This window comes from Oncorhynchus kisutch, linkage group LG10, assembly GCF_002021735.2.
Source record: "Oncorhynchus kisutch isolate 150728-3 linkage group LG10, Okis_V2, whole genome shotgun sequence".
NCBI lineage: Eukaryota > Metazoa > Chordata > Actinopteri > Salmoniformes > Salmonidae > Oncorhynchus > Oncorhynchus kisutch.
In genome coordinates, this window is record NC_034183.2 from 10,660,681 (window position 1) to 10,684,246 (window position 23,566).

The 23,566-nt window shown below is 44.8% G+C and overlaps 1 protein-coding gene across 4 annotated transcripts in view; it reads right to left on the bottom strand.

The window, feature by feature from the left end:
• Positions 1-23,566, bottom strand: part of LOC109897717 (transcription factor SOX-6) — a 174,748-nt gene that overhangs the window by 81,802 nt on the left and 69,380 nt on the right. For 3 of the 4 annotated variants that reach the window (XM_031833044.1, XM_031833045.1, XM_031833046.1), the window contains one exon: positions 4,948-5,037. The exons of the other annotated variant lie outside the window; for it this stretch is intronic. In XM_031833044.1, the coding sequence (XP_031688904.1) occupies positions 4,948-5,037 (90 nt within the window). The remainder of the gene's footprint in view (positions 1-4,947; positions 5,038-23,566) is intronic. 4 annotated transcript variants of the gene reach the window in all.

Consider the following 23,566-nt stretch of genomic DNA (forward strand, 5'->3'; position numbering starts at 1 on the left):
CAAAACGTTCTACAGCTGCACCATTGAGAGCATCTTGACTGGCTGCATCACCGCTTGGTATGGCAACTGCTTGAACAGTTTATTTTATGCTAGTGGTTGTATTAATTTGGGATCTATCGCATCCCACAACTGTCCCAGACTATGAGAAAGACCCGAACACATGACGGAGAGCCAAGTGAGTGAGAGTTGGGTGCTTCGGCATGCAGCAGGGAGAAGGGAATTGTAATTATTATAGTCAGCCCAAGGGCACAACGACCACTAGCCTCAAAAGACATGGATTTTTTTTTAAGGGGCATTACGGCCACACAAAGGGGATGCAGCCAGGAAATTGTGAAATTGTGAACTAAAGACTGATGAAGTGTGCAAAGCCTGCGCAAAAAAAAAACAAAGCAGAGCTCATGCCTTTCATGGGACTTTTTTCAAATCAGAGTCAAATCATCTAGCTTTAGAATGTATTAAAAATCTAAACATATAGCATCACAACTAAAGTTACATAAATAACTCTAAATTAAGCATATAGGGGTACCTATTTCTTTGTTAGCCGCTCAACACTGAATAGCAGCATGTGCACACTCCCTCAAATCGATTGGAGAAGATATCCTTTCTATTTCATTCAGCTATCTTCAATTGTATTCTTCAAACTATAAAATAATATAAAATAATGCCACAGAATTCTACACAAATCTTGTCTGCTAAATTAACTAGTGTAGCCCACAGCCATAATGCAAAGCCAGATCAGGGCCTTACAAGGACAACATTTTCTTCACATCATATTTATTTAGACCAGTTTAAACTGGTCACGGCCGGTTGTGGCACAGCCCGGGAACAAACCCGGATCTGTATTAACGCCTCTAGCACTGCTTGCGATGCAGTACCTTAGACCGATGCGCCATCCGGGAGGCCCTAAAGGTGTTTGTTAATCAACGGTTAATTACCGTGAGACCTGCGGTTATTTGCTTGACAATCACCAGCTGACATGACCACCACAGCCCTAGGTCCGACCCGGTACTAGATGGGTGTACCTAATAAACTGTCAAAAGATGATAGATAGTCAATGAACCTCAACTGCTTCTGTATATTAGGCTGGTTCCTTCCCTAAACCTTTATCAATTAAAAATCTAAAAAACGGCACAGATTCAAACCCAAGACTGGTACACTAACGTTACCGAACACTCTATTACACAGGTTTTCTCAGGCCAACGGGAGGAAAAATCTGGGAGAATATTGTAAGATTCGTCAAGACTAAAGATAACTGTGAATGAACAAATATGTTGATGGTGTTGCGTGTGATTCACAGCAAAACAGTCCTATATCTATCCATCTATCTCTCTGTGGTTAGTCCCCGTTCCATGTCGAGCATTAAGAAGTGTCGGCCGTTTGAATTGAATCACAGTGTTTTGAAGTGAGGACACAGCTGGTGGAACAGAGTGCTCTGTGTGTAAGAGAGAGTGAGTGAGAAAGAGAGAGAGAGAGAGAGAGAGAGAGAGAGAGAGAGAGAGAGAGAGCGAGAGAGCGAGAGAGAGAGAGAGAGAGAGAGAGAGAGAGAGAGAGAGAGAGAGAGAGAGAGAGAGAGAGAGAGCGAGAGAGAGAGAGAGAGAGAGAGAGAGAGAGAGAGAGAGAGAGAGAGAGCGAGACGAAGAGTCGGAGAGCGAGACAAAAAGAGAGACGTAGAGAAAATTAATACGAGAGAGAGAGAGCGAGACGAAGAGTCGGAGAGCGAGACAAAAAGAGAGACGTAGAGAAAATTCATACGAGAGAGAGAGAGCGAGACGAAGAGTCGGAGAGCGAGACAAAAAGAGAGACGTAGAGAAAATGAATACGAGAGAGAGAGAGACAGCTCCAGCTGCTTAAGTATGAGAGTTGAAGTGAGGAGGCTCAATGTCAATCCTGTTCCAATTTGTGTTTCTGTGTATTTTTTACGTTATCTGCAGAGGAAATGCTGCCCTTTCTAAGTGGGCAATCTAAATGGCATTTTCAGAGCGCCGCTAAGAAGGAGCAGATTGATGAGGAATGAGAGGGTTGGATTCAGAAAGCTCATCAAGCGTGAATCCCAAATGGCACCCTATTCCCTATATAGTGCACTACTTTTGTCCAGGACCTATTGGGCTCTGTTCATAAGTAGTGCACAATGTAGGGAATGTGGTGCCAGTTGAGACGTAGTCATAATGTTATCTCCCTCAATCGAACTTTCATCCTAGCGGCTAGAGTGTTGGGGCAGTAACCAAAAACAATCTGTCGATGTGGCCTTGATCAAGGTATATAACCCTACTTTGCTCCAGGGGCGCCATACTACCATGACTGACCCTGTAAAACAACACATTTCACTAAAGGCTTTTTTTTCTTTTTCTTTTTTTACAATGCCAGGAGGATTTTCTTTAAACCAGCGCAAATTCTGTATGAAACATGTTGCGTAAGATGTTTTTAGATTCTTGGATGATTTTGCAGCAGGATATCAGTTATTAATGATCTTTTTTTATTGTTTTATCAGATATAATAAGCCTGTGCCGTTGTTACTCAGACACTGAGGAGGACTGAAGTATGGTGAAATTAACTGGGAAATGTTTCAAATAAAATAATTCCCATTCAGTGTGTGTATGTGTCTGTCAGTGGAGGCTGGTGGGAGGAGCTATAGGAGGACGAGCTCATTGTAATGGCTGGAATGGAATAAATGGAATGGTATCAAACATATGGTTTCCGCATTATTCCATTCCAGCCATTACATTGAGCTCGTCCTCCTATAGCTCCTCCCACCAGCCTCCACTGGGGTGTGTGTGTGGGTTTGTGCGTGCCCATGGTGGGTATGGGTAGGAGGTAAAGACAGTCATCTCTGAAAGTCAGCTTTCATACAATATACAGCCTCACGGCCAATCCTAAAAGCATGCATAGAACTGTATAGATGTTAACCACACTAAAACACTTGTTCATTCATCATTCAACACGCTGTGGGTCTTAATGCGTTTAAGCCTCCTAGTTTGCATGCTAATGAAGCAGTAGACCTAAGCAGTAGACTAACGGATGAGACTTTTTCTCTCTCTCTCTAAGTGTGTGTGTGTGTGTGTGTGTGTGTGTGTGTGTGTGTGTGTGTGTGTGTGTGTGTGTGTGTGTGTGTGTGTGTGTGTGTGTGTGTGTGTGTGTGTGTGTGTGTGTGTGTGTGTGTAAAAGCATAATTGATGTGATATTCAAGTGTAAACTAGATCCAGCTAAAACATGCCTGTGTGTGATTCTATGTAACCGTCCTCCACCTGTGTCTATTCACAAGCTATTCCCAATGGGAGTTTGAATTGAATTCAACACACTGAAATCAGTTAGCTTTCCTAACTACAAATTCAGATTGGCTTACTTTGCACATAAGAGCATTTACCCCACCTCGTGTATAGGCTTGTCAAAGTTACTTCTGAGGAATACACACATTAGAAAGTGGACTGATTTGACATACATTTAATCAAAGTTATAATTTCAACCTGGACATGAAAAGAATGCTTACACAAGTATTCAGACCCTTTACTCAGTACTTTGTTGAAGCGCCTTTGGCAGCGATTACAGCCTTGAGTTTTCTTGGGTATGACGCTACAAGCTTGTCACATCTGTATTTGGGAAGTTTCTTCCATTCTTCTCTGCAGATCTTCTCAAGCTCTGTCAGGTTGGCTGGGGAGCATCGCTGCAAAGCTATTTTCAGGGTTCAAGTCCTGGCTCTGGCTGGGCCACTCAAGGACATTCAGAGTCTTGTCCTAAAGCCACTCCTGCGTTGTCTTGGCTGTGTGCTTAGGGTCGTTGTCCTGTTGGAAGGTGAACCTTCACCCCCAGCCTGAGATCCTGAGCTCTCTGGAGCAGGTTTTCATCAAGGATCTCTCTATACTTTGCATCATTCATCTTTCCTTCGATCCTGACTGCTCTCCCAGTCTCTGCCGCTGAAAAACATCCACACAGCATGATGATGCTGCCACCTCCATGCTTCACTATAGGGATGTTGCCAAGTTTCCTCTAGACGTGACGCCTGGCATTCAGGCCAAAGAGTTCTATATTGGTTTCATCAGACCAGAGAATCTTGTTTCTCATGGTCTGAGAGTCTTTAGGTGCCTTTTGGGCAATTCCTAGTGGGCTGTCATGTGCCTTTTACTGAGGAGTGGCTTCCGTTTGGCCACTCTACCATAAAGGCCTGATTGGTGGAGTGCTGCAGAGATGGTTGTCCTTCTGGAAGGTTCTCCCATCTCCACAGAGGAATTCTAGAGCTCTGTCAGAGTGACCATTGGGTTCTTGGTCAACTCCCTGACCAAGGCCCTTCTCCCTCGATTGCTCATTTTAGCCGGGCGACCAGCTCTAGGAAGAGTCTTGGTGGTTCCAAACCTCTTCCATTTAAGAATGATGGAGGCCACTGCTTCTTTGGGGCCTTTGATGCTGCACAAACATTTTGCTACTCTTCCACCAGATCTGTGCCTCGACACAATCCTCTCTCAGAGCTCTACAGACAATTCTTTCGACCTCATGGCTTGGTTTTTGCTCTGACATGCACTGTCAACTGTGGGAACTTATATAGACAGGTGTGTGCCTTTCCAAATCATGTCCAATCAATTGAATTTACCACAGGTGGACGCCAATCAAGTTGTAGAAACATCTCAAGGATGCTCAATGGAAACAGTATGCACCTGAGCTCCATTTCGAGTCTCATAGCAAAGGGTCTGAATACTTATGTAAATAAGGTCTGTTTTAAAAATATATAAATTAGCTAACATTTAAAATAAAATAAAACGTTTTTTGCTTCATCATTATGGGGCATTATGTGTAGATTGATGAGGATGTTTTTTATTTAATCTATTCTATAATAAGGCTGTAACGTAAAAAAGAATGTGGAAAAAGTCAAGGGGTCTGAATACTTTCCAAATGCAGTGTAACTACAAGAGAGTGTGGGATACCCCATGAATAACGGCCATCTTTGATGCAAAGTCTCACCTTTGACCTCTCCTAGGAGTTTGCTGGCATTCAGTCTTTCCATCCTGTCTTTCCAGTCTTTAGACAGAAGTCTCTCCATACAGGTCGTCTCTACAGGAGGAGAGAGGAGAGGATCACACAAGATAGTATCCTGGTTCTGTCACTCAAGGTACATGTTATTGGCTAAGCAGAATGCGATGGAAACCACTCCACTAAATCTCTCAATGGGTCTCTTTAGATTCTCTGAATATTATGTTCAGCATTCATCTCTATGCCCCCAGTGTGTATGAGAGAGAGAGAGAGAGATACCGGAGACGTCAAGCAGTCAAGACGGCATTCTTCTCTTCCAGTATGGAAACCCCCCAAAGGGATTTTCTAGATAAAAAATGGTTAAGTGGACAATGGCTCATCTGTGGGACTAGATCCTAACAAAAGGACAAGTATTCATAAGCACATGGGCATTTGAATGGCTTAATTTTTAGTTTGAGAGGTCTGCGCATAGGCTATTGTGGTCATGAGGCTCTCAAAAGGCTTGAATACAACTAACTTGGAGTGTGTCCCAAATGGCACCCTATCCCCTATGTAGTGCACTACTTTTGACCAGGACCCTATGGGAATAGGGTGCCATTTGAGACACAAGTTATTCAGCCCCATTAAAGCCTAGCATGTTAACACTGGATTATGATTATTGTAAATAAGTTCATGCTGTGCGGGATCACATGGGATGAACACGAACAATGGTCAATTAAAGGGAGGCAATGGATGCGTTCCCAATGGCACCCTATTCCTTATGTAGTGCACTACTTTTAACCAAAGTAATGCACTACTTTTAACCAAAGTAGTGCAATACTTTTAACCAAAGTAATGCACTATGTATGAGATGCAGCCCATAAGAAACAAAATGTAAATGCTTACAAAAGAGGCGAACTTCAAAACATATTTCAAATTCCAAAAGGCCTTTCCCACCCTGTGTACTCAAAACATGGAAGTCCAATTCCTAATAACAAGATGCAATTTTGCCGTCAAAATCCCCTGTAATTTGTTGATAATTTGTCTTCTCAACCTGAAAGGACGCCTAGCTTGACATATACTGTATATATTTGGTAGACTATTTACAACCAAGGGAAGAGTGTCTTTCTCCCACTATGAGAGCTAAACATACAGTCTGTTAGGCCTCACATAAAACACAATTAGAGGGAGGATTTATAGACGCACTTAGGGAAAGAAAATACAACCTGTATCTCTACTCTACGTCTGTGCTTTGGCGCTGTACGAGGGAAACGTGGGTGTCTGTGAGTGTGGGGGGGGTTTATACGATTTATACCCCCCACGCTGATGAACATCTGAAGAGAGGAGGAAGAAGGGAGAGCGAGACGCAGGAGGATGGAGAGGAGAAGAGAGGAGTAAATGAGGATGGAGAGGAGAAGAGAGGAGTAAAGGAGGATGGAGATGAGAAGAGAGGAGTAAATGAGGATGGATAGGAGAAGAGAGGAGTAAAGGAGGATGGAGAGGAGAAGAGAGGAGTAAATGAGGATGGAGAGGAGAAGAGAGGAGTAAAGGAGGATGGAGAGGAGAAGAGAGGAGTAAAGGAGGGTGGAGAGGAGAAGAGAGGAGTAAAGGAGGATGGAGAGGAGAAGAGAGGAGTAAATGAGGATGGAGAGGAGTAAATGAGGATGAGAGGAGAAGAGAGGAGTAAAGGAGGATGGAGAGGAGAAGAGAGGAGTAAAGGATGATGAGATGTGTTTTACCCTAGATGGGTTTCTATCTCTCCCTCCTTTCTTAACCCTACAGAGTGAGGATCAAGTGATGTTTAGATTGGGGAATGGATAAAAATACCACACTGTCCACACCTTCCCAAAGTAGAGGAGCTATTCAGGTGATGAACGACTTGCGAACAAAGTCCAGAGAAGGGGAGAGAGGGAGAAGGGGAGCGAGAGGGATAGAGGGAGAAGGGGAGAGAGAGTGAGAGAGAGGGAGAAGAGGAGAGAGGGAGAAGGGGCGAGAGGGAGAGAGATAGAAGGGGAGAGAGAGGGGGAAGGGAGAGAAGAGGACAGAGAGGGGGAAGGGAGAGAAGAGGACAGAGAGGGAGAGAAAAGGAGAGAGGGAGAGAGAGAGAAGGGGAGAGAGAGGGAGAAAGGGAGAGAGAGAGGGAAAGAAAGAGGGAGAGGGAGAGAAGAGGAGAGGGAGGGAGAATGGGAGAGAGTGGGAGAAGGGTAAAGAGAGAGAGAGAGAGTGAGAGGGAGGGAGGGAGAGAAGGAGAAGGGGAGAGGGAGTGGGAGAGAGGGAGAGGGGAGGGAGAAGGGGAGAGAGAGAGGGAGAAGGGGAGAGAGAATGGGAGAAGGGGAGAGAGAGGGAGAAGGGGAGAGCGAGGGAGAACGGGAGGGCGAGGGAGAGAGAGGGAGCGAGAGAGAGAGAGAGGGAGCGAAGGAGAGAAAATGAGGGAGGGAGAAGTGGAGAGATAAGGGGAAGGGGAGAGATAAGGAGAAGGGGAGAGAGAGGGAAGGAGAGAGAGAGAGGGAGTAGGGGAAAATGGAATGAAGAAGGAAGAAACGGAGGGTGATGAAGAGAAAGAGAAGAAGGAAGAAGAAGAGATAGGAGATGAGTGGGGGAGGAGGAAGGAAATAGGGAGGAGAAGAGGAAAAAGAGGAGGACCAGGAAGAGGAGATTGAGGTGGGAAGAAAGTCCCAAAGTGCTTCTATTTTTCTCATACACACACACACACACACACACAGACACACACACACACACACAGACACACACACACACACACACACACACACACACACACAGGCAGAGCTGTCATTGTAAATCTGTTGGGCCCGCCAAGTATCAGAGATTGTGCTTGGTGTAAACAGACTTTTTATCACCTGGCTGCCTCAGCGTTGTGCCAAAAGCACGTGTTTATGGTGTTTAACAGAAACCACAGACGTGTGACGGTGTGCAGCAGGCAAGCATCAACAGTCCTGGAGGGAGGACACTGCCAGGAGCTTAGAGCCAACCTTAACTGCCTACAGCAGCCTCCCATGAGATCACCACTTGTAGAGAGGAGAGATATCATCCTTGTCTTTCTCTTGCTCCATCTCTCACATACACACCTGGTAGCAAGCACGCAACACACAGCAAACACACACCAACAGTTGACCTAAACACTGATTTAAGGATGTGTGTGTGTGTGTGTGTGTGTGTGTGTGTGTGTGTGTGTGTGTGTGTGTGTGTGTGTGTGTGTGTGTGTGTGTGTGTGTGTGTGTGTGTGTGTGTGTGTGTGTGTGTGTGTGTGTGTGTGTGTGTATGCTAAAGAGTGGATCTCTCCTTTCCTCTCTGACCTAACTCCTGGTGTTTCTCCTTTCCTCTCTGGCCTGACTCCTGGTGTTTCTCCTTTCCTCTCTGGCCTGACTCCTGGTGTTTCTCCTTTCCTCTCTGGCCTGATTCCTGGTGTTTCTCCTTTCCTCTCTGGCCTAACTCCTGGTGTTTCTCCTTTCCTCTCTGGCCTAACTCCTGGTGTTTCTCCTTTCCTCTCTGGCCTGACTCCTGGTGTTTCTCCTTTCCTCTCTGGCCTGACTCCTGGTGTTTCTCCTTTCCTCTCTGGCCTGACTCCTGGTGTTTCTCCTTTCCTCTCTGGCCTGACTCCTGGTGTTTCTCCTTTCCTCTCTGGCCTGACTCCTGGTGTTTCTCCTTTCCTCTCTGGCCTGACTCCTGGTGTTTCTCCTTTCCTCTCTGGCCTGACTCCTGGTGTTTGGGCATACAGTATGTTGAGTTTTATGCTTTCACTCTGACATAAACCCTCTGTCCAGTTGTTCTTTCTCTCCCTCTCCAACTGCACTATTGGGTACTGACCCCCTCCCACCTCTAAATAAAGTATAGTGTATGTTTCTGACACCCTTCTGCAATAGAAGTGGGGCAACAGTAGCTGGAGTAGCTGGGGAAACAGTAGCTGGGGCAACAGTAGCTGGGGAAACAGTAGCTGGGCCAACAGTAGCTGGGGAAACAGTAGCTGGACCAAAAGTAGCTGGACCAACAGTAGCTGGGGCAACAGTATCTTGGGCAACAGTAGCTGTGGAAACAGTAGCTGGACCAACAGTAGCTGGACCAACAGTAGCTGGGGCAACAGTAGCTGGGGCAACAGTAGCTGGGGCAACAGTAGCTGGGGCAACAGTAGCTGTCGTTGTCATTTCATTTCTCTACTCAGTCCATTTGATGTAGTAGGGGATGAGAGTTGATTTGGCTGGTGGATCCTGACAGCTCTCTAGTTAGGCGTCAGTGCTCTAGGCATCATGCATTAACCATGGTGAGGAAAACATGTGCGAACACACACACATGAACACATAAACAAACAAACACACACACACACACACAGTCGCACACACACACACACACACACACACACACACACACACACACACACACACACACACACACACACACACACACACACACACACACACACACACACACACACACACACACACACACACGCGAGTAAAACAGGCCGGGTGTGTACTGTAGCCAGCTAGCCATTACAAAATCTAAATGCTGTAAAACCATTAGAGGCCCAAGTCAGATGTGTGTTGTGTGTGTTAGCACGGTGTCCGTTACTGAGACACTATTTTCATCTGTCAGATGACACCTGCTCTGCATCTCGCTTTTGTTGGATCTAGCGGCCACGGGCTCCAGGGTGACGTTTCCCTTAGGTACAGATCTAGGATCTGCCAACCTTACCCGATCTTACCCTTAACCATTAGTGGGGTAAATGCAAAATTGACCCAAGATCAGCATCTTGGTGCAACTTAATCCTGGCCACGGTTGGACAATGCCTGCAAGCAGCTATTTTACAGAGGGTGGATGGGGGCTGGCTGAAGGGTGTTGTAGCATACTAGTCTCTCTGTACTACTGATCAACCATTGACCCGCAAGCTTCCAACTTTCTACATCAATTTTACCAACACGTCTCCTGCACACTAGGGGCAGTAAAACTGTAGACCACTTTTATTTTAGTCACAGAAATGCATCCAAGGCCCTACCTCATCCTCCCTTCGGCAAATCTGACCACTATTCTCCTGCTTCTTGTTTACAAACAAAAGCTCAAACAGGAAGTACCAGTGATGTGCTCAATACGGAAGTGGTCTGATGAAGCAGACGCAAGGCTACAAGACTGTTTTGCTGGTACAGACAGGGATATGTTCTGGGATTTTTTTAGATAGCATTGAGGAGTTTACCACATCAGTCACGGGCTTCATCAATAACTGCACAGATGATGTCGTCCCCACAGTGACTATACGAACGTATACAAACCAAAAGACATGGTTCACAGACAATATCCATGCTGGGCCAAAGGCTAGCACTACTGCTTTCAAGGAAAGGGACCCAGAGCATTGACGCTTACAAGAAAGCCTGCTATGACCTCCGACGAGGCATCAAACATGCAAAAGGACCATTTTGGAGGACGGCTCCAACGCTTGCAGACTATAACGTATTACAAAAGGAAACCCAGCCGTGCCCAGCGATGCAGAAATCCCAAAAACCTATGTTTCTTTTCATTATATTTGTTTAATTCTGCATCATTGTGAAGGGCTTGTAAGCAAGCAATTCAAGGTAAGTCTAAACCCATTGTAATTGGTGCATATGTCAAATACAATTATATTTTAAATTCAAAACCATTGGATTGGTGTATGAAGGGAAGAGAAGACGCCTAGAATTTTACAGAAGGGTAGAAGTGTAGAGAAGGGTAGAAGTGTAGAGAAGGGTAGACGTGTAGAAGTGTAGAGAAGGGTAGACGTGTAGAAGTGTAGAGAAGGGTAGAAGTGTAGAAGTGTAGAGAAGGGTAGACGTGTAGAAGTGTAGAGAAGGGTAGATGTGTAGAAGTGTAGAGAAGGGTAGAAGTGTAGAAGTGTAGAGAAGGGTAGAAGTGTAGAAGTGTAGAGAAGGGTAGACGTAGAAAAGGGTAGAAGTGTAGAGAAGGGTAGACGTGTAGAAGTGTAGAGAAGGGTAGAAGTGTAGAAGTGTAGAGAAGGGTAGACATGTAGAAAAGGGTAGAAGTGTAGAGAAGGGTAGAAGTGTAGAGAAGGGTAGACGTGTAGAAGTGTAGAGAAGGGTAGACGTGTAGAAGTGTAGAGAAGGGTAGAAGTGTAGAAGTGTAGAGAAGGGTAGACATGTAGAAAAGGGTAGAAGTGTAGAGAAGGGTAGACGTGTAGAAGTGTAGAGAAGGGTAGAAGTGTAGAAGTGTAGAGAAGGGTAGACATGTAGAAAAGGGTAGAAGTGTAGAGAAGGGTAGAAGTGTAGAGAAGGGTAGAAGTGTAGAGAAGGGTAGACGTGTAGAAAGGGGTAGAAGTGTAGAGAAGGGTAGAAGTGTAGAGAAGGGTAGACGTGTAGAAAAGGGTAGAAGTGTAGAGAAGGGTAGATGTGTAGAAGTGTAGAGAAGGGTAGAAGTGTAGAAGTGTAGAGAAGGGTAGACATGTAGAAACGGGTAGAAGTGTAGAGAAGGGTAGAAGTCTAGAAGTGTAGAGAAGGGTAGAAGTGTAGAAAAGGGTAGAAGTGTAGAGAAGGGTAGACGTGTAGAAGTGTAGAGAAGGGTAGAAGTGTAGAAGTGTAGAGAAGGGTAGACATGTAGAAAAGGGTAGAAGTGTAGAGAAGGGTAGACGTGTAGAAGTGTAGAGAAGGGTAGACGTGTAGAAAAGGGTAGAAGTGTAGAGAAGGGTAGACGTGTAGAAGTGTAGAGAAGGGTAGAAGTGTAGAAGTGTAGAGAAGGGTAGACATGAAAAAAGGGTAGAAGTGTAGAGAAGGGTAGAAGTGTAGAGAAGGGTAGAAGTGTAGAGAAGGGTAGAAGTGTAGAAAAGGGTAGAAGTGTAGAGAAGGGTAGAAGTGTAGAGAAGGGTAGACGTGTAGAAAAGGGTAGAAGTGTAGAGAAGGGTAGACGTGTAGAAGTGTAGAGAAGGGTAGAAGTGTAGAAGTGTAGAGAAGGGTAGACATGTAGAAAAGGGTAGAAGTGTAGAGAAGGGTAGAAGTCTAGAAGTGTAGAGAAGGGTAGAGGTGTAGAAGTGTAGAGAAGGGTAGACATGTAGAAAAGGGTAGAAGTGTAGAGAAGGGTAGAAGTCTAGAAGTGTAGAGAAGGGTAGAAGTGTAGAAGTGCAGAAGTGTAGAGAAGGGTAGAGAAGGGTAGAAGTGTAAAAGGGTATAAGTGTAGAGAAGGGTAGAAGTATATAAGAGGGTAGAAGTGTACAAGGGTAGAAGTTTAGAAAAGAGTATACCTATAGAGAAGGGTAGACATTTAGAAGGTTAGACGTGTAGAAGGGTAGAAGTGTAGAGAAGGGTAGAAGTGTAGGGAACAGAAGGGTAGAAGTGTAGAGAAGGGTAGAAGTGTAGGGAACAGAAGGGTAGAAGTGTAGAAGTGTCGAGAAGGGTAGAAATGTAGAAGTGTCGAGAAGGGTAGAAGTGTAGAGAAGGGTAGAAGTGTAGGGAACAGAAGGGTAGAAGTGTCGAGAAGGGTAGAAGTGTAGAGAAGGGTAGAAGTGTAGGGAACAGAAGGGTAGAAGTGTAGAGAAGGGTAGAAGTGTAGAGAAGGGTAGAAGTGTAGGGAACAGAAGGGTAGACGTGTAGGGAAGGGTAGAAGTGTAGGGAACAGAAGGGTAGAAGTGTAGAGAAGGGTAGAAGTGTAGAGAAGGGGAGAAATGTAGAAGTGTCGAGAAGGGTAGAAGTGTAGAGAAGGGTAGAAGTGTAGGGAACAGAAGGGTAGAAGTGTAGAGAAGGGTAGAAGTGTAGAGAAGGGTAGAAGTGTAGAGAAGGGTAGAAGTGTAGGGAACAGAAGGGTAGAAGTGTAGGGGACAGAAGGGTAGAAGTATAGAGAAGGGTAGAAGTGTAGAGAAGGGTAGAAGTGTAGGGAACAGAAGGGTAGACTTAGAGGGAAATGGGGAAAAAATGGTTGCTGTGCTACATTGGCAGTTGCAGATAGAAACGTATTGTATAGAGCTGACATTAGTCCTTAGTCTACGTGACATAGGCATATCAGTTATAATACTGTACAATACATTACTCTATGAATGTTCTGTAACTTTGAATCCCACTGAACGAACATCATCCTTTTCTGCGTAGACCTCAGTTAAGTGTTACAGTCATGGGGTCCGTTGTACTGTAGCACAATTAAGTACAAAGAAACTTAACACTAAGCTTTAAACCGTGGGTTTAGATTCACTCTCGACTTGCTTATTTCACCTGACATCTCCCAATGCAAATACAGACAGTACAAGGAAAGAGAACGTCTCATCGTCATCTTTCAGAATAGATCACATCTCCGCACCCCTTCAATATGGGTCCTTTAGCTTCCGTTTCCACTTTAGTTGTGATTTGAGGAAACCCTATAGAGTCTCGCCTCCCCCAATGCCATGTGAGGCAGAGATACAATAGAAGTCTTGTTGTGGGAGGCCATAGGGTAACAGGGATTTGGGGTGGTGGTGGTTCAGATCACAGGTGGTAACAGGGTGTTGGGGTGGGTTGTTGGGTTCACAGGCGGTAGGAGAGGTGGGGGAGTTCAACAACTGAGTGCAGCACAGTGTTACTGATGTTAACACGTACAAATAGGAGCCCACCAGAACAGCACAGAGAGAGAATAGCCCACCAGAACAGAACAGCACAGAGAGAGAATAGCCCACCAGAACAGAAAGCACAATAGTCCCCTAGAACAGCACGGAGAGAGAATAGTCCACCAGAACAGAACAGCACAGAGAGAGAATAACCCACCAGAACAGAACAGCACAGAGAGAGAATAGCCCACCAGAACAGAACAGCACAGAGAGAGAATAGCCCACCAGAACAGAACAGCACAGAGAGAGAATAGTCCACCAGAACAGAAAGCACAATAGTCCACTAGAACAGCACAGCACAGAGAGAGAATAGCCCACCAGTACAGCACAGAGACAATAGCCCACCAGTACAGCACAGAGAGACAATAGCCCACCAGTACAGTACAGAGAGACAATAGCCCACCAGTACAGCACAGAGAGAGAATAGCCCCCTAGAACAGAACAGAGAGAATAGCCCCCAGAACAGAGAGACAATAGCCCACCAGTACAGCACAGAGAGAGAATAGCCCCCCAGAACAGAGAGACAATAGCCCACCAGAACAGAACAGAGAGACAATAGCCCACCAGAACAGAGAGACAATAGCCCACCAGAACAGAATAGAGAGACAATAGCCCACCAGAACAGAACAGAGAGACAATAGCCCACCCGAACAGAACAGAGAGACAATAGCCCACCAGTACAGCACAAAGAGAGAATATCCCCCCTAGAACAGAACAGAGGGAATAGACCCCAGAACAGAACAGAGAGAATAGCCCCACAGAACAGAACAAATAGCCCCCCAGAACAGCACAGAGAGAGAATAGCCCCCTAGAACAGAACAGAGAGAATAGCCCACCAGAACAGAACAGAGATAATAGCCCCCCAGAACAGAACAGAGAGAGAATAGCCCCCTAGAACAGCACAGAGAGAGAATAGCCCCCTAGAACAGAACAGAGAGAATAGACTAGAGACCAGAACAGAGATAATAGCCCCCCAGAACAGAACAGAGATAAAAGCCCACCAGAACAGAACAGAGAGAGAATAGCCCCCTAGAACAGAACAGAGGGAATAGACCCCAGAACAGAACAGAGAGACAATAGCCCACCAGAACAGAGAGAATAGACTCGAGAACAGAACAGAGCAAATAGCCCCCCAGAACAGAACAGAGAGAATAGCCCCCCAGAACAGAACAGAGAGAATAGCCCCCCAGAACAGCACAGAGAGAGAATAGCCCCCTAGAACAGAACAGAGAGAATAGACTCGAGAACAGAACAGAGCAAATAGCCCCCCAGAACAGAGCAGAGAGAATAGCCCCCCAGAACAGAACAGAGAGAATAGCCCCCCAGAACAGCACAGAGAGAGAATAGCCCCCTAGAACAGAACAGAGAAAATAGCCCCCAGAACAGAACAGAGAGAATAGCCCCCCAGAACAGAACAGAGAGAGAATAGCCCCCCAGAACAGAACAGAGAGAGAATAGCCCACCAGAACAGAACAAAGAGACAATAGCCCTCCAGAAGAGAACAGAGAGACAATAGCCCACCAGAACAGAACAGAGAGACAATAGCCCACCAGAACAGAACAGAGAGACAATAGCCCACTAGAACAGAACAAAGAGACAATAGCCCACCAGAACAGAACAGAGAGAATAGCCCACCAGAACAGAGAGACAATAGCCCACCAGAACAGAACAGAGAGACAATAGCCTACCAGAACAGAACAAAGAGACAATAGCCCACCAGAACAGAACAGAGAGAATAGACTCGAGAACAGAACAGAGCAAATAGCCCCCCAGAACAGAACAGAGCAAATAGCCCCCCAGAACAGAACAGAGAGAATAGCCCCCCAGAACAGAACAGAGAGAATAGCCCCCCAGAACAGCACAGAGAGAGAATAGCCTCCTAGAACAGAACAGAGAGAATAGCCCCCAGAACAGAACAGAGAGAATAGCCCCCCAGAACAGAACAGAGAGAGAATAGCCCCCCAGAACAGAACAGAGAGAGAATAGCCCACCAGAACAGAACAAAGAGACAATAGCCCTCCAGAACAGAACAGAGAGACAATAGCCCACCAGAACAGAACAGAGAGACAATAGCCCACCAGAACAGAACAGAGAGACAATAGCCCACTAGAACAGAACAAAGAGACAATAGCCCACCAGAACAGAACAGAGAGAATAACCCACCAGAACAGAACAGAGAGACAATAGCCCACCAGAACAGAACAGAGAGACAATAGCCTACCAGAACAGAACAAAGAGACAATAGCCCACCAGAACAGAACAGAGAGAATAGCCCCCCAGAACAGAACAGAGAGAATAGCCCCCCAGAACAGCACAGAGAGATAATAGCCCCCTAGAACAGAACAGAGAGAATAGACCCCAGAATAGAACGAATAGCCCCCCAGAACAGAACAGAGAGAATAGACCCCAGAACAGAACATAGAGAATAGACCCCAGAACAGAACAGAGCAAATAGCCCCCCAGAACAGAACAGAGAGAATAGCCCCCCAGAACAGCACAGAGAGAGAATAGCCCCCCAGAACAGCACAGAGAGACAATAGCCCCCTAGAACAGAACAGAGAGAGAATAGCCCCCTAGAACAGAACAGAGAGAATAGCCCCCCAGAACAGAACAGAGAGAATAGCCCCCCAGAACAGAACAGAGAGAATAGCCCCCCAGAACAGAACAGAGAGAGAATAGCCCACCAGAACAGAACAGAGAGACAATAGCCCACCAGAACAGAACAGAGAGACAATAACCCACCAGAACAGAACAGAGAGACAATAGCCCACCAGAACAGCACAAAGAGAGAATAGTTCCCAGAACAAAACAGAGAGAATAGCCCACCAGAACAGAACAGTGAGAATAGACCCCAGAACAGAACAGAGAGAATAGCCCCCCAGAACAGAACAGAGAAAATAGACCCCAGAACAGAACAGAGAGAATAGACCCCAGAACAGAACAGAGAGAATAGACCCCAGAACAGAACAGAGAGAATAGACCCCAGAACAGAACAGAGAGAATAGACCCCAGAACAGAACAGAGAGAATAGACCCCAGAACAGAACAGAGAGAATAGCCCACTAGAACAGAACAGAGAGAATAGACCCCAGAACAGAACAGAGAGAATAGACCCCAGAACAGAACAGAGAGAATAGACCCCAGAACAGAACAGAGAGAATAGCCCACTAGAACAGAACAGCACACAAGCAGCTGGCTTGTTCTGTAATCTGTAAGTGGATCATCAAACCCTCTCACAGCTACTGTCACAGTCTCCTGCTTTCAAAACTACATTTGAACCACTTACATTGTGTATTTTACGCCACACACTGGGGCCTGCTAATCACGGCTACAAAATGTATTCGGTAAATAAACATTAACATTTGTTTGAAAAGAGAAAAACATGTTTGGTGTATTTGAGGGAGTTGTGATCTAGTCTAGCTGGTACTGCAGGGAGGTGTGTTCATGTGTGTGGACTGAAGGGGATATGGAAGAGATAACCATATACTCGTTTGGTCAACTGCCAAGTCATGGAATAGGCTACTGGGCATCCCATGTGGCTTGATGTAATTAAGGCCCTCTGTCACAAATCATTACAGCAGAGATCCCTATTCATGACAGGGGAAGACAGGGAACCAGACCACAAGACCACCAAACAGAAAGGTGGAGGAGGCTGGGGGATGTTCAGTCACACTTGTAAAATACACACACTCAAATGTACACACACACACACACACACACACAATCACTCAAGCAGCCAGTCCTATAGGGAAGGGCAAACAGACTGGCAATGCCAGGCCTCGATTCAAATAGTCAGTTTAATTATCCTCTAGGCTTAACCCTATTCTTATCTGTACCATGTTGACCACTGTACCTCTACCCACAGTACCACTACTATCACCTCCCTGCACCCAGTAAAGGCCGACACACACAAACGCACATGTACGCTCACACAAGCACGTTAACATACGAGCGCACACACAAAAGTCCCTTACCGAGTAGAATGGGATATGTCACATACTGTGGGTTCCACAAAGGCAGAGTGTGATTATATCATGACATTTAAACAAATCACCTCAGGAAGGTAGGCTAACTGCGAAAGTTGGTCCCCTCCAAAATGACTCCAGCATCCAAAAAGTGCACTGTGCCCTCGTGCCATTAGATGAATGGAAAGAGACAACTGTTACAAAACACCAAGAAGTTTTGGCGATTGTCATTGGGTCTACAAATCAAATCAAACATTATTTGTCACATGCGCCAAGTACAACAAGTGTAGACCTTACCGTGAAATACTGAATACAACAGGTGTAGACCTTACCGTGAAATACTGAATATAACAAGTGTAGACCTTACCGTGAAATGCTGAATACAACAGGTGTAGACCTTACCGTGAAATGCTGAATACAACAAGTGTAGACCTTAACGTGAAATGCTGAATACAACAAGTGTAGACCTTACCGTGAAATGCTGAATACAACAAGTGTAGACCTTACCGTGAAATGCTGAATACAACAAGTGTAGACCTTACCGTGAAATGCTGAATACAACAAGTGTAGACCTTACCGTGAAATGCTGAATACAACAAGTGTAGACCTTACCGTGAAATGCTTACTTACAAGCCCTTAACCAACAGTGCAGTTCAAGAAGAGTTAAGAAAATATTTACCAAATAAACTAAAGTAAAAAATAATAAAAAGTAACACAATAACATAACAATAACGAGGCTGTATACAGGGGTACCGGTACGAAGTCAATGTGTGGGGGTACAGGTTAGAGGTCATTTGTACATGTAGGTAGGGGTGAAGTGACTATGCATAGATATTAAACAGCGAGTAGCAGCAGTGTACAAAACAAATGGGGAGGGTCAATGTAAATAGTCCAGTGGCCATTTGATTAATTGTTCAGCAGTCTTATGGCTTGGGGGTAGAAGCTGTTAAGGAGCCTTCTGTTCCTAGACTTGGTGCTCCGGTGCCACTTGCCGTGCAGTAGCAGAGAAAACAGTCTATGACTCGGTGACTGGAGTCTCCGACAATTTTATAGGCTTTCCTCTGACAGTGCCTATTATATAGGTCCTGGATGGCAGGAAGCTTGGCCCCAGTGATCTACTATGCACTATCCTCTGCATCGCCTTACGGTCAGATGCCGAGCAGTTGTCATACCAGGCAGTGATGCAACCCGTCAGGATGCTCTCGATGATGCAGCTGTAGAACTTTTTGAGGATCTGGGGACCCATGCCAAATCTTTTCAGTCTCCTGAGGGGGAAAAGGTTTTGTTGTGCCCTCTTCACGGCTGTCTTGGTGTATTTGGACCATGATAGATCATTGGTGATGTTGACACCAAGGAACTTGAAACTCTCGACCCGCTCCACTCTTGAAACCAAAAATAATTGATGAGTCTTGCTGACAAAATGACTTTTTTTTGTAGAAAGTAACGTTGGGACACCTAAATTAAAAAGGGGGTGAGATACGGGACGGTCCCGGGATGACAAGTGCAGACAGATGGATGGATGTTTTATTAAACCATGACACAGAGGAGGGGGTGTTCGTTTAATTTGAAATCAGCTTTTATTTGAACATTTACCACTGTAGCAGTACAAACTGCATTTAAAAACAGAGAACAGTTAAATAGCATTATTTGGAGACCACCACCAAGTTTGACTTTGTTGCATTTAGGGGGGACGCATGTCTCTAATTTGCACTCTGCACAAAGGACTATTGTACACTGACACATACCCTCTGGATTACCCATCCCCCTTACGGTTAGGCTGTGTCACAAATAGCACCATATTCTCAATATTGTGCACTACTTTTGAACCAGAGGCCTATGGACCCTGGTCAAAAGTAGTGCACTACATAGGGAATAGGGTGCCATTTGAGATTCAGACTCAGCGTGTAACCGACATGACCTGCTACACTCATAATGTACTTTAAAGGAATCCTTAGCACCTAAACGGGGATTTGGTTAGACGGAATGCTAAATTACTCAAATGTGAATGTAAAATGCAGAAGCACGCCTCTTTTTAGAGAGGTATTTCCAGTTACACTGAAACATACAAAGTGCCTTCTGAAAGTATTCACACACCCTGACATTTTCAAAATTGTGTTGTTTTACAAAGTGGGATTTAAATGGATTAAATTGTCTTTTTTGTTGTTAACGTCTGCACAAAATACTCTGGAATGTCAAAAGTGGAAGACCAATGATAACACTCATATATTTTGATTAGATAAGTATTCAACCCCGAGTCAATATATGCTAAAATAACCTTTGGCAGCGATGACAACTGTGAGTTTTGCTGGTCCAGTTCTGAAATGTGCAACAGTTGCCCATTATTCTTTTCAAAATTCTTCAAGCTCTGTCAAGTTGGTTGTTGATCATAGCTAGACAACCATTTTTAGGTCTTGACATAGATTTTCAAGCAGATTTAAGTCAAAACTAACTCGGTCACTCAGGAACATTGACTGTCTTCCTGTCAAGCAACTCCAGTGCAGATTTGTCCTTGTGTTAAAGGTTATTGTTCTGCTGAAAGGTGAATTTATCTCCCAGTGTCTGGTGCAAAGCAGCCTGAACCAGGTTCGCCTGTGTTTTGCTCCATTCAGTTAATTTTTTATCCTAACGATTACAAGCATACCCATAACATGATGCAGCCACCACTATGCTTGAAAATAATGGAGAGTGGTACTCAGTAATGTGTTGTATTGGATTTGACCGAAACATAACACTTTGTATTCAGGACAAAAATATAATTGCTTTGCCATATTTTTTGCAGTATTTCTTTAGTGTCTTGTTGCAAACAGGATGCATGTTTTGTAATATTTTTATTATGTACAGGCTTCCTTCTTCTCTCTCTGTCAATTATGTTAGTATTGTAAAGTACCTACAATGTTGTTGATCCATCCTCAGTTTTCTCCTATCACAGCCATTCAACTCTGGAAAACCTCCCTGGTCTTTGTGGTTGAATCTTTGTTTGAAATTCACCTTACAGATAATTGTATGTGTGGGGTATAGAGGTGAGGTAGTCATTCAAAAATAATATTAAACCCTATTATTGCACACAGAGTGAGTCCATGCAATTTATTATGTGACTTGTTAAATTAGATTGGGTATGTCATTTTAGGCAAAAATTGAAAAAACGGGACCAATCCTTAAGCAAATTGTTTAGTCCTGAACGTATTTAGGCTTACCATAACAAAAGAGTTGATTAATTATTGACAAGACATTTCAGCTGCAGATGTTTTATTAATATGTAAAATGTTATGGGTTATTATGGGTTATTATGGGCTATTATGGGTTATTATGGGTTATTATGGGTTATTATGGGTTATTATGGGTTATTCAGGGGTGTGAATACTTTCTGAAGGCTCTGTATGCCAAATGGCACCCTATTCCCTGTATAGTACACTACTTTGATGAGGATGGAATATGGCTCTGGTCAAAAGTAGTGCACTAGATAGGGAATAGGGTGCCATTTGGGACGTAACGTTGGACTGCAGGCAGAGCTAGCCTTGGCTAAACTAGCTGTGGATGTATGAGAGGTTGCTGGACAACACAAGCAAAACCATGGCAGGGGCTAGTGCTAGTCTTATACCACTAGTGGTGCACTACTGTATTTAGCCTACTCTGCACTTCACTCTCTTCTGTGTGTTTTGAAGGTTAAGATACACTATTTCTCCAAAACTGAATAAATCATTTAGCCTCTAGCCGAAAACGATCTGGTGTGAATCGGTTGTGTTCCATGTCAACAGTCAAACCAGTTGTTGGGAGATGCCGTGTAAAGGTTCTGTCCAAAACAGCGGTGAACATTGCCAATGAGAGCCCATACTACCATTGCATGTGTGTGACTGTGTCAGTCCGAATTTTAGCAAAACATGAGAGATCTGTCTTGCTATATCGCTACATCTGAGAGATGCATGTGTCAACCCCCATAACTCTGCATGTCATCAACTAAAGGCTGCAACGAACCCCCGTTCTCATTTCTGAAACTGACTGAAGGGACTTAAACCCGCATTGCGTGAAAGAATTTAGTTATTTTTATAGAACAATTATTTTCTACATATTTTTTTTAACTGAAATATAGTTTATTCAAATCATTTATAGTGATAAGGTTAACCCAAGGCAAACTAGGACTCGTTCCTGTGTTACAAAAATAATTTATTGTAGTATAAGGAGTGACTATACTTTTAGTCAGTAGCCGAGCTGCTACAGAGCCACACTGGGGTCAGAAAGGTTTTTAATTCACTACAGTAAGTCAGACTAGGCAGGGTCTAAGCGTAGATAGAAAGATCAAGTGCTTGCCAGGCGCCAGAGCTGCTCTGGGCACGTTAGATGGCTGACAAAATTGGCACAGGGGCACTGTGCTGATGCCAGGGCCACTGGAGGCTGTGGCTATACTATTCGTAGTAATCAGCAACGACACAAGATGAGGGTTTAATGACAGTTCAATCTTGTTCAGACTTGGGCCCTGTTCAAAAATAGTGCACTATTTAGGAAATAGGGTACAATTTGAGATGCGGACATTGATATGTGTTCACCTGGTGACAGTGTCCTCACGCAAAATGCTCAGTCATACGGGCAGGCTAGAGGAATGCAAATCCATGTGGATTGAAGCGCTGTGTAAACTCTCTTGACTGGAACTTGATGTATGCAGTAGGTTTGTCAGTTTCTTTTCACGTAAGTACATTTCTTTCCTCTGTTTCTCTCGTGTCATTTATTTCTCTTTCTTCCTTTCCTTATCCTCCATCTATACGAAGAACCACTGTTACATAAGTTCCATGCTTTCTTCTCCCATTCAGCGTGGGACATTTGTACATTCCAAACCCTCTTTCCCACCTGTTGTTCAACAATGTAGTTTTTGTCAATGTTAAGATCAATTTGATAGTAGTGTGTCTCTTGTGCTTTTTCGAATGCTGGCATTTCCAACATAAATAAAGACTTGGATATATTTATGCTAGGTATATCGTTCACCGAGTTCTGTGGATAAAAATAATTCACTTACAAAAAAACATAAACCAACTGTACAAATCGGGTAAACGGACACAGTTTCCTCAGGGCTAATAGAGCTTTTACAGCTGAAGTGGCTAGTCTGTGAAGACCACTGTGAAGACCACTGCCTCCTCTACAAGGGAAGGCCATTTCCATTCATTAGAACTGACACAGGCACTTAAGGCACTCTGAGAAGCTGACGGCTAACAGTGAGCTGAGAGGAGGGTAGAAGCTGATGACTAACAGTGAGCTGAGAGGGGTAGAAGCTGATGACTAACAGTGAGCTGAGAGGGGTAGAAGCTGATGACTAACAGTGAGCTGGGAGGGGGGTAGAAGCTGATGACTAACAGTGAGCTGAGAGTGGGTAGAAGCTGATGGCTAACAGTGAGCTGAGAGGGGTAGAAGCTGATGACTAACAGTGAACTGAGAGGGGTAGAAGCTGATGACTAACAGTGAGCTGAGAGGGGTAGAAGCTGATGACTAACAGTGAGCTGAGAGGGGTAGAAGCTGATGGCTAACAGTGAGCTGAGAGGGGGGTAGAAGCTGATGACTAACAGTGAGCTGAGAGGGGGTAGAAGCTGACGGCTAACAGTGAGCTGAGCTATAGAGACCGCACTTTAACCCCTGGCTACGGATTACACTGGGGTCAGGTCAGTTAAGCCAAGTGAGCGCTTGGTGGCTAATAGGGTTTATTCCATTTGATCATAGCAAATCCCACCTCAGGAAGACACCCTTGATGAGCCTTTTTAACAGGAAGAGGCGCTATAAAGAGAATAGGGCGCCATTTGGGATGCAGCGGAGCTGGACAGGGCAGGCTTAGAGGGAGGAGGGAGGATTTTATTGTCAAAGAGATAACTGACTATTTCTAATATCACCAAGAACACAGACACTAATGTTTTTGAAAGTGGTGGGCTGCTCACCCACAAGTCCACAGTTCTCATACAACTCACCTCATGTCCTGTACCCACAGTGACCCTCTCACTACAACACACCTCATGCCCTGTACCCACAGTGACCCTCTCACTACAACACACCTCATGTCCTGTACCCACAGCAACAATCCTGTACCCACAGTGACCCTCTCACTACAACTCACCTCATGTCCTGTACCCACA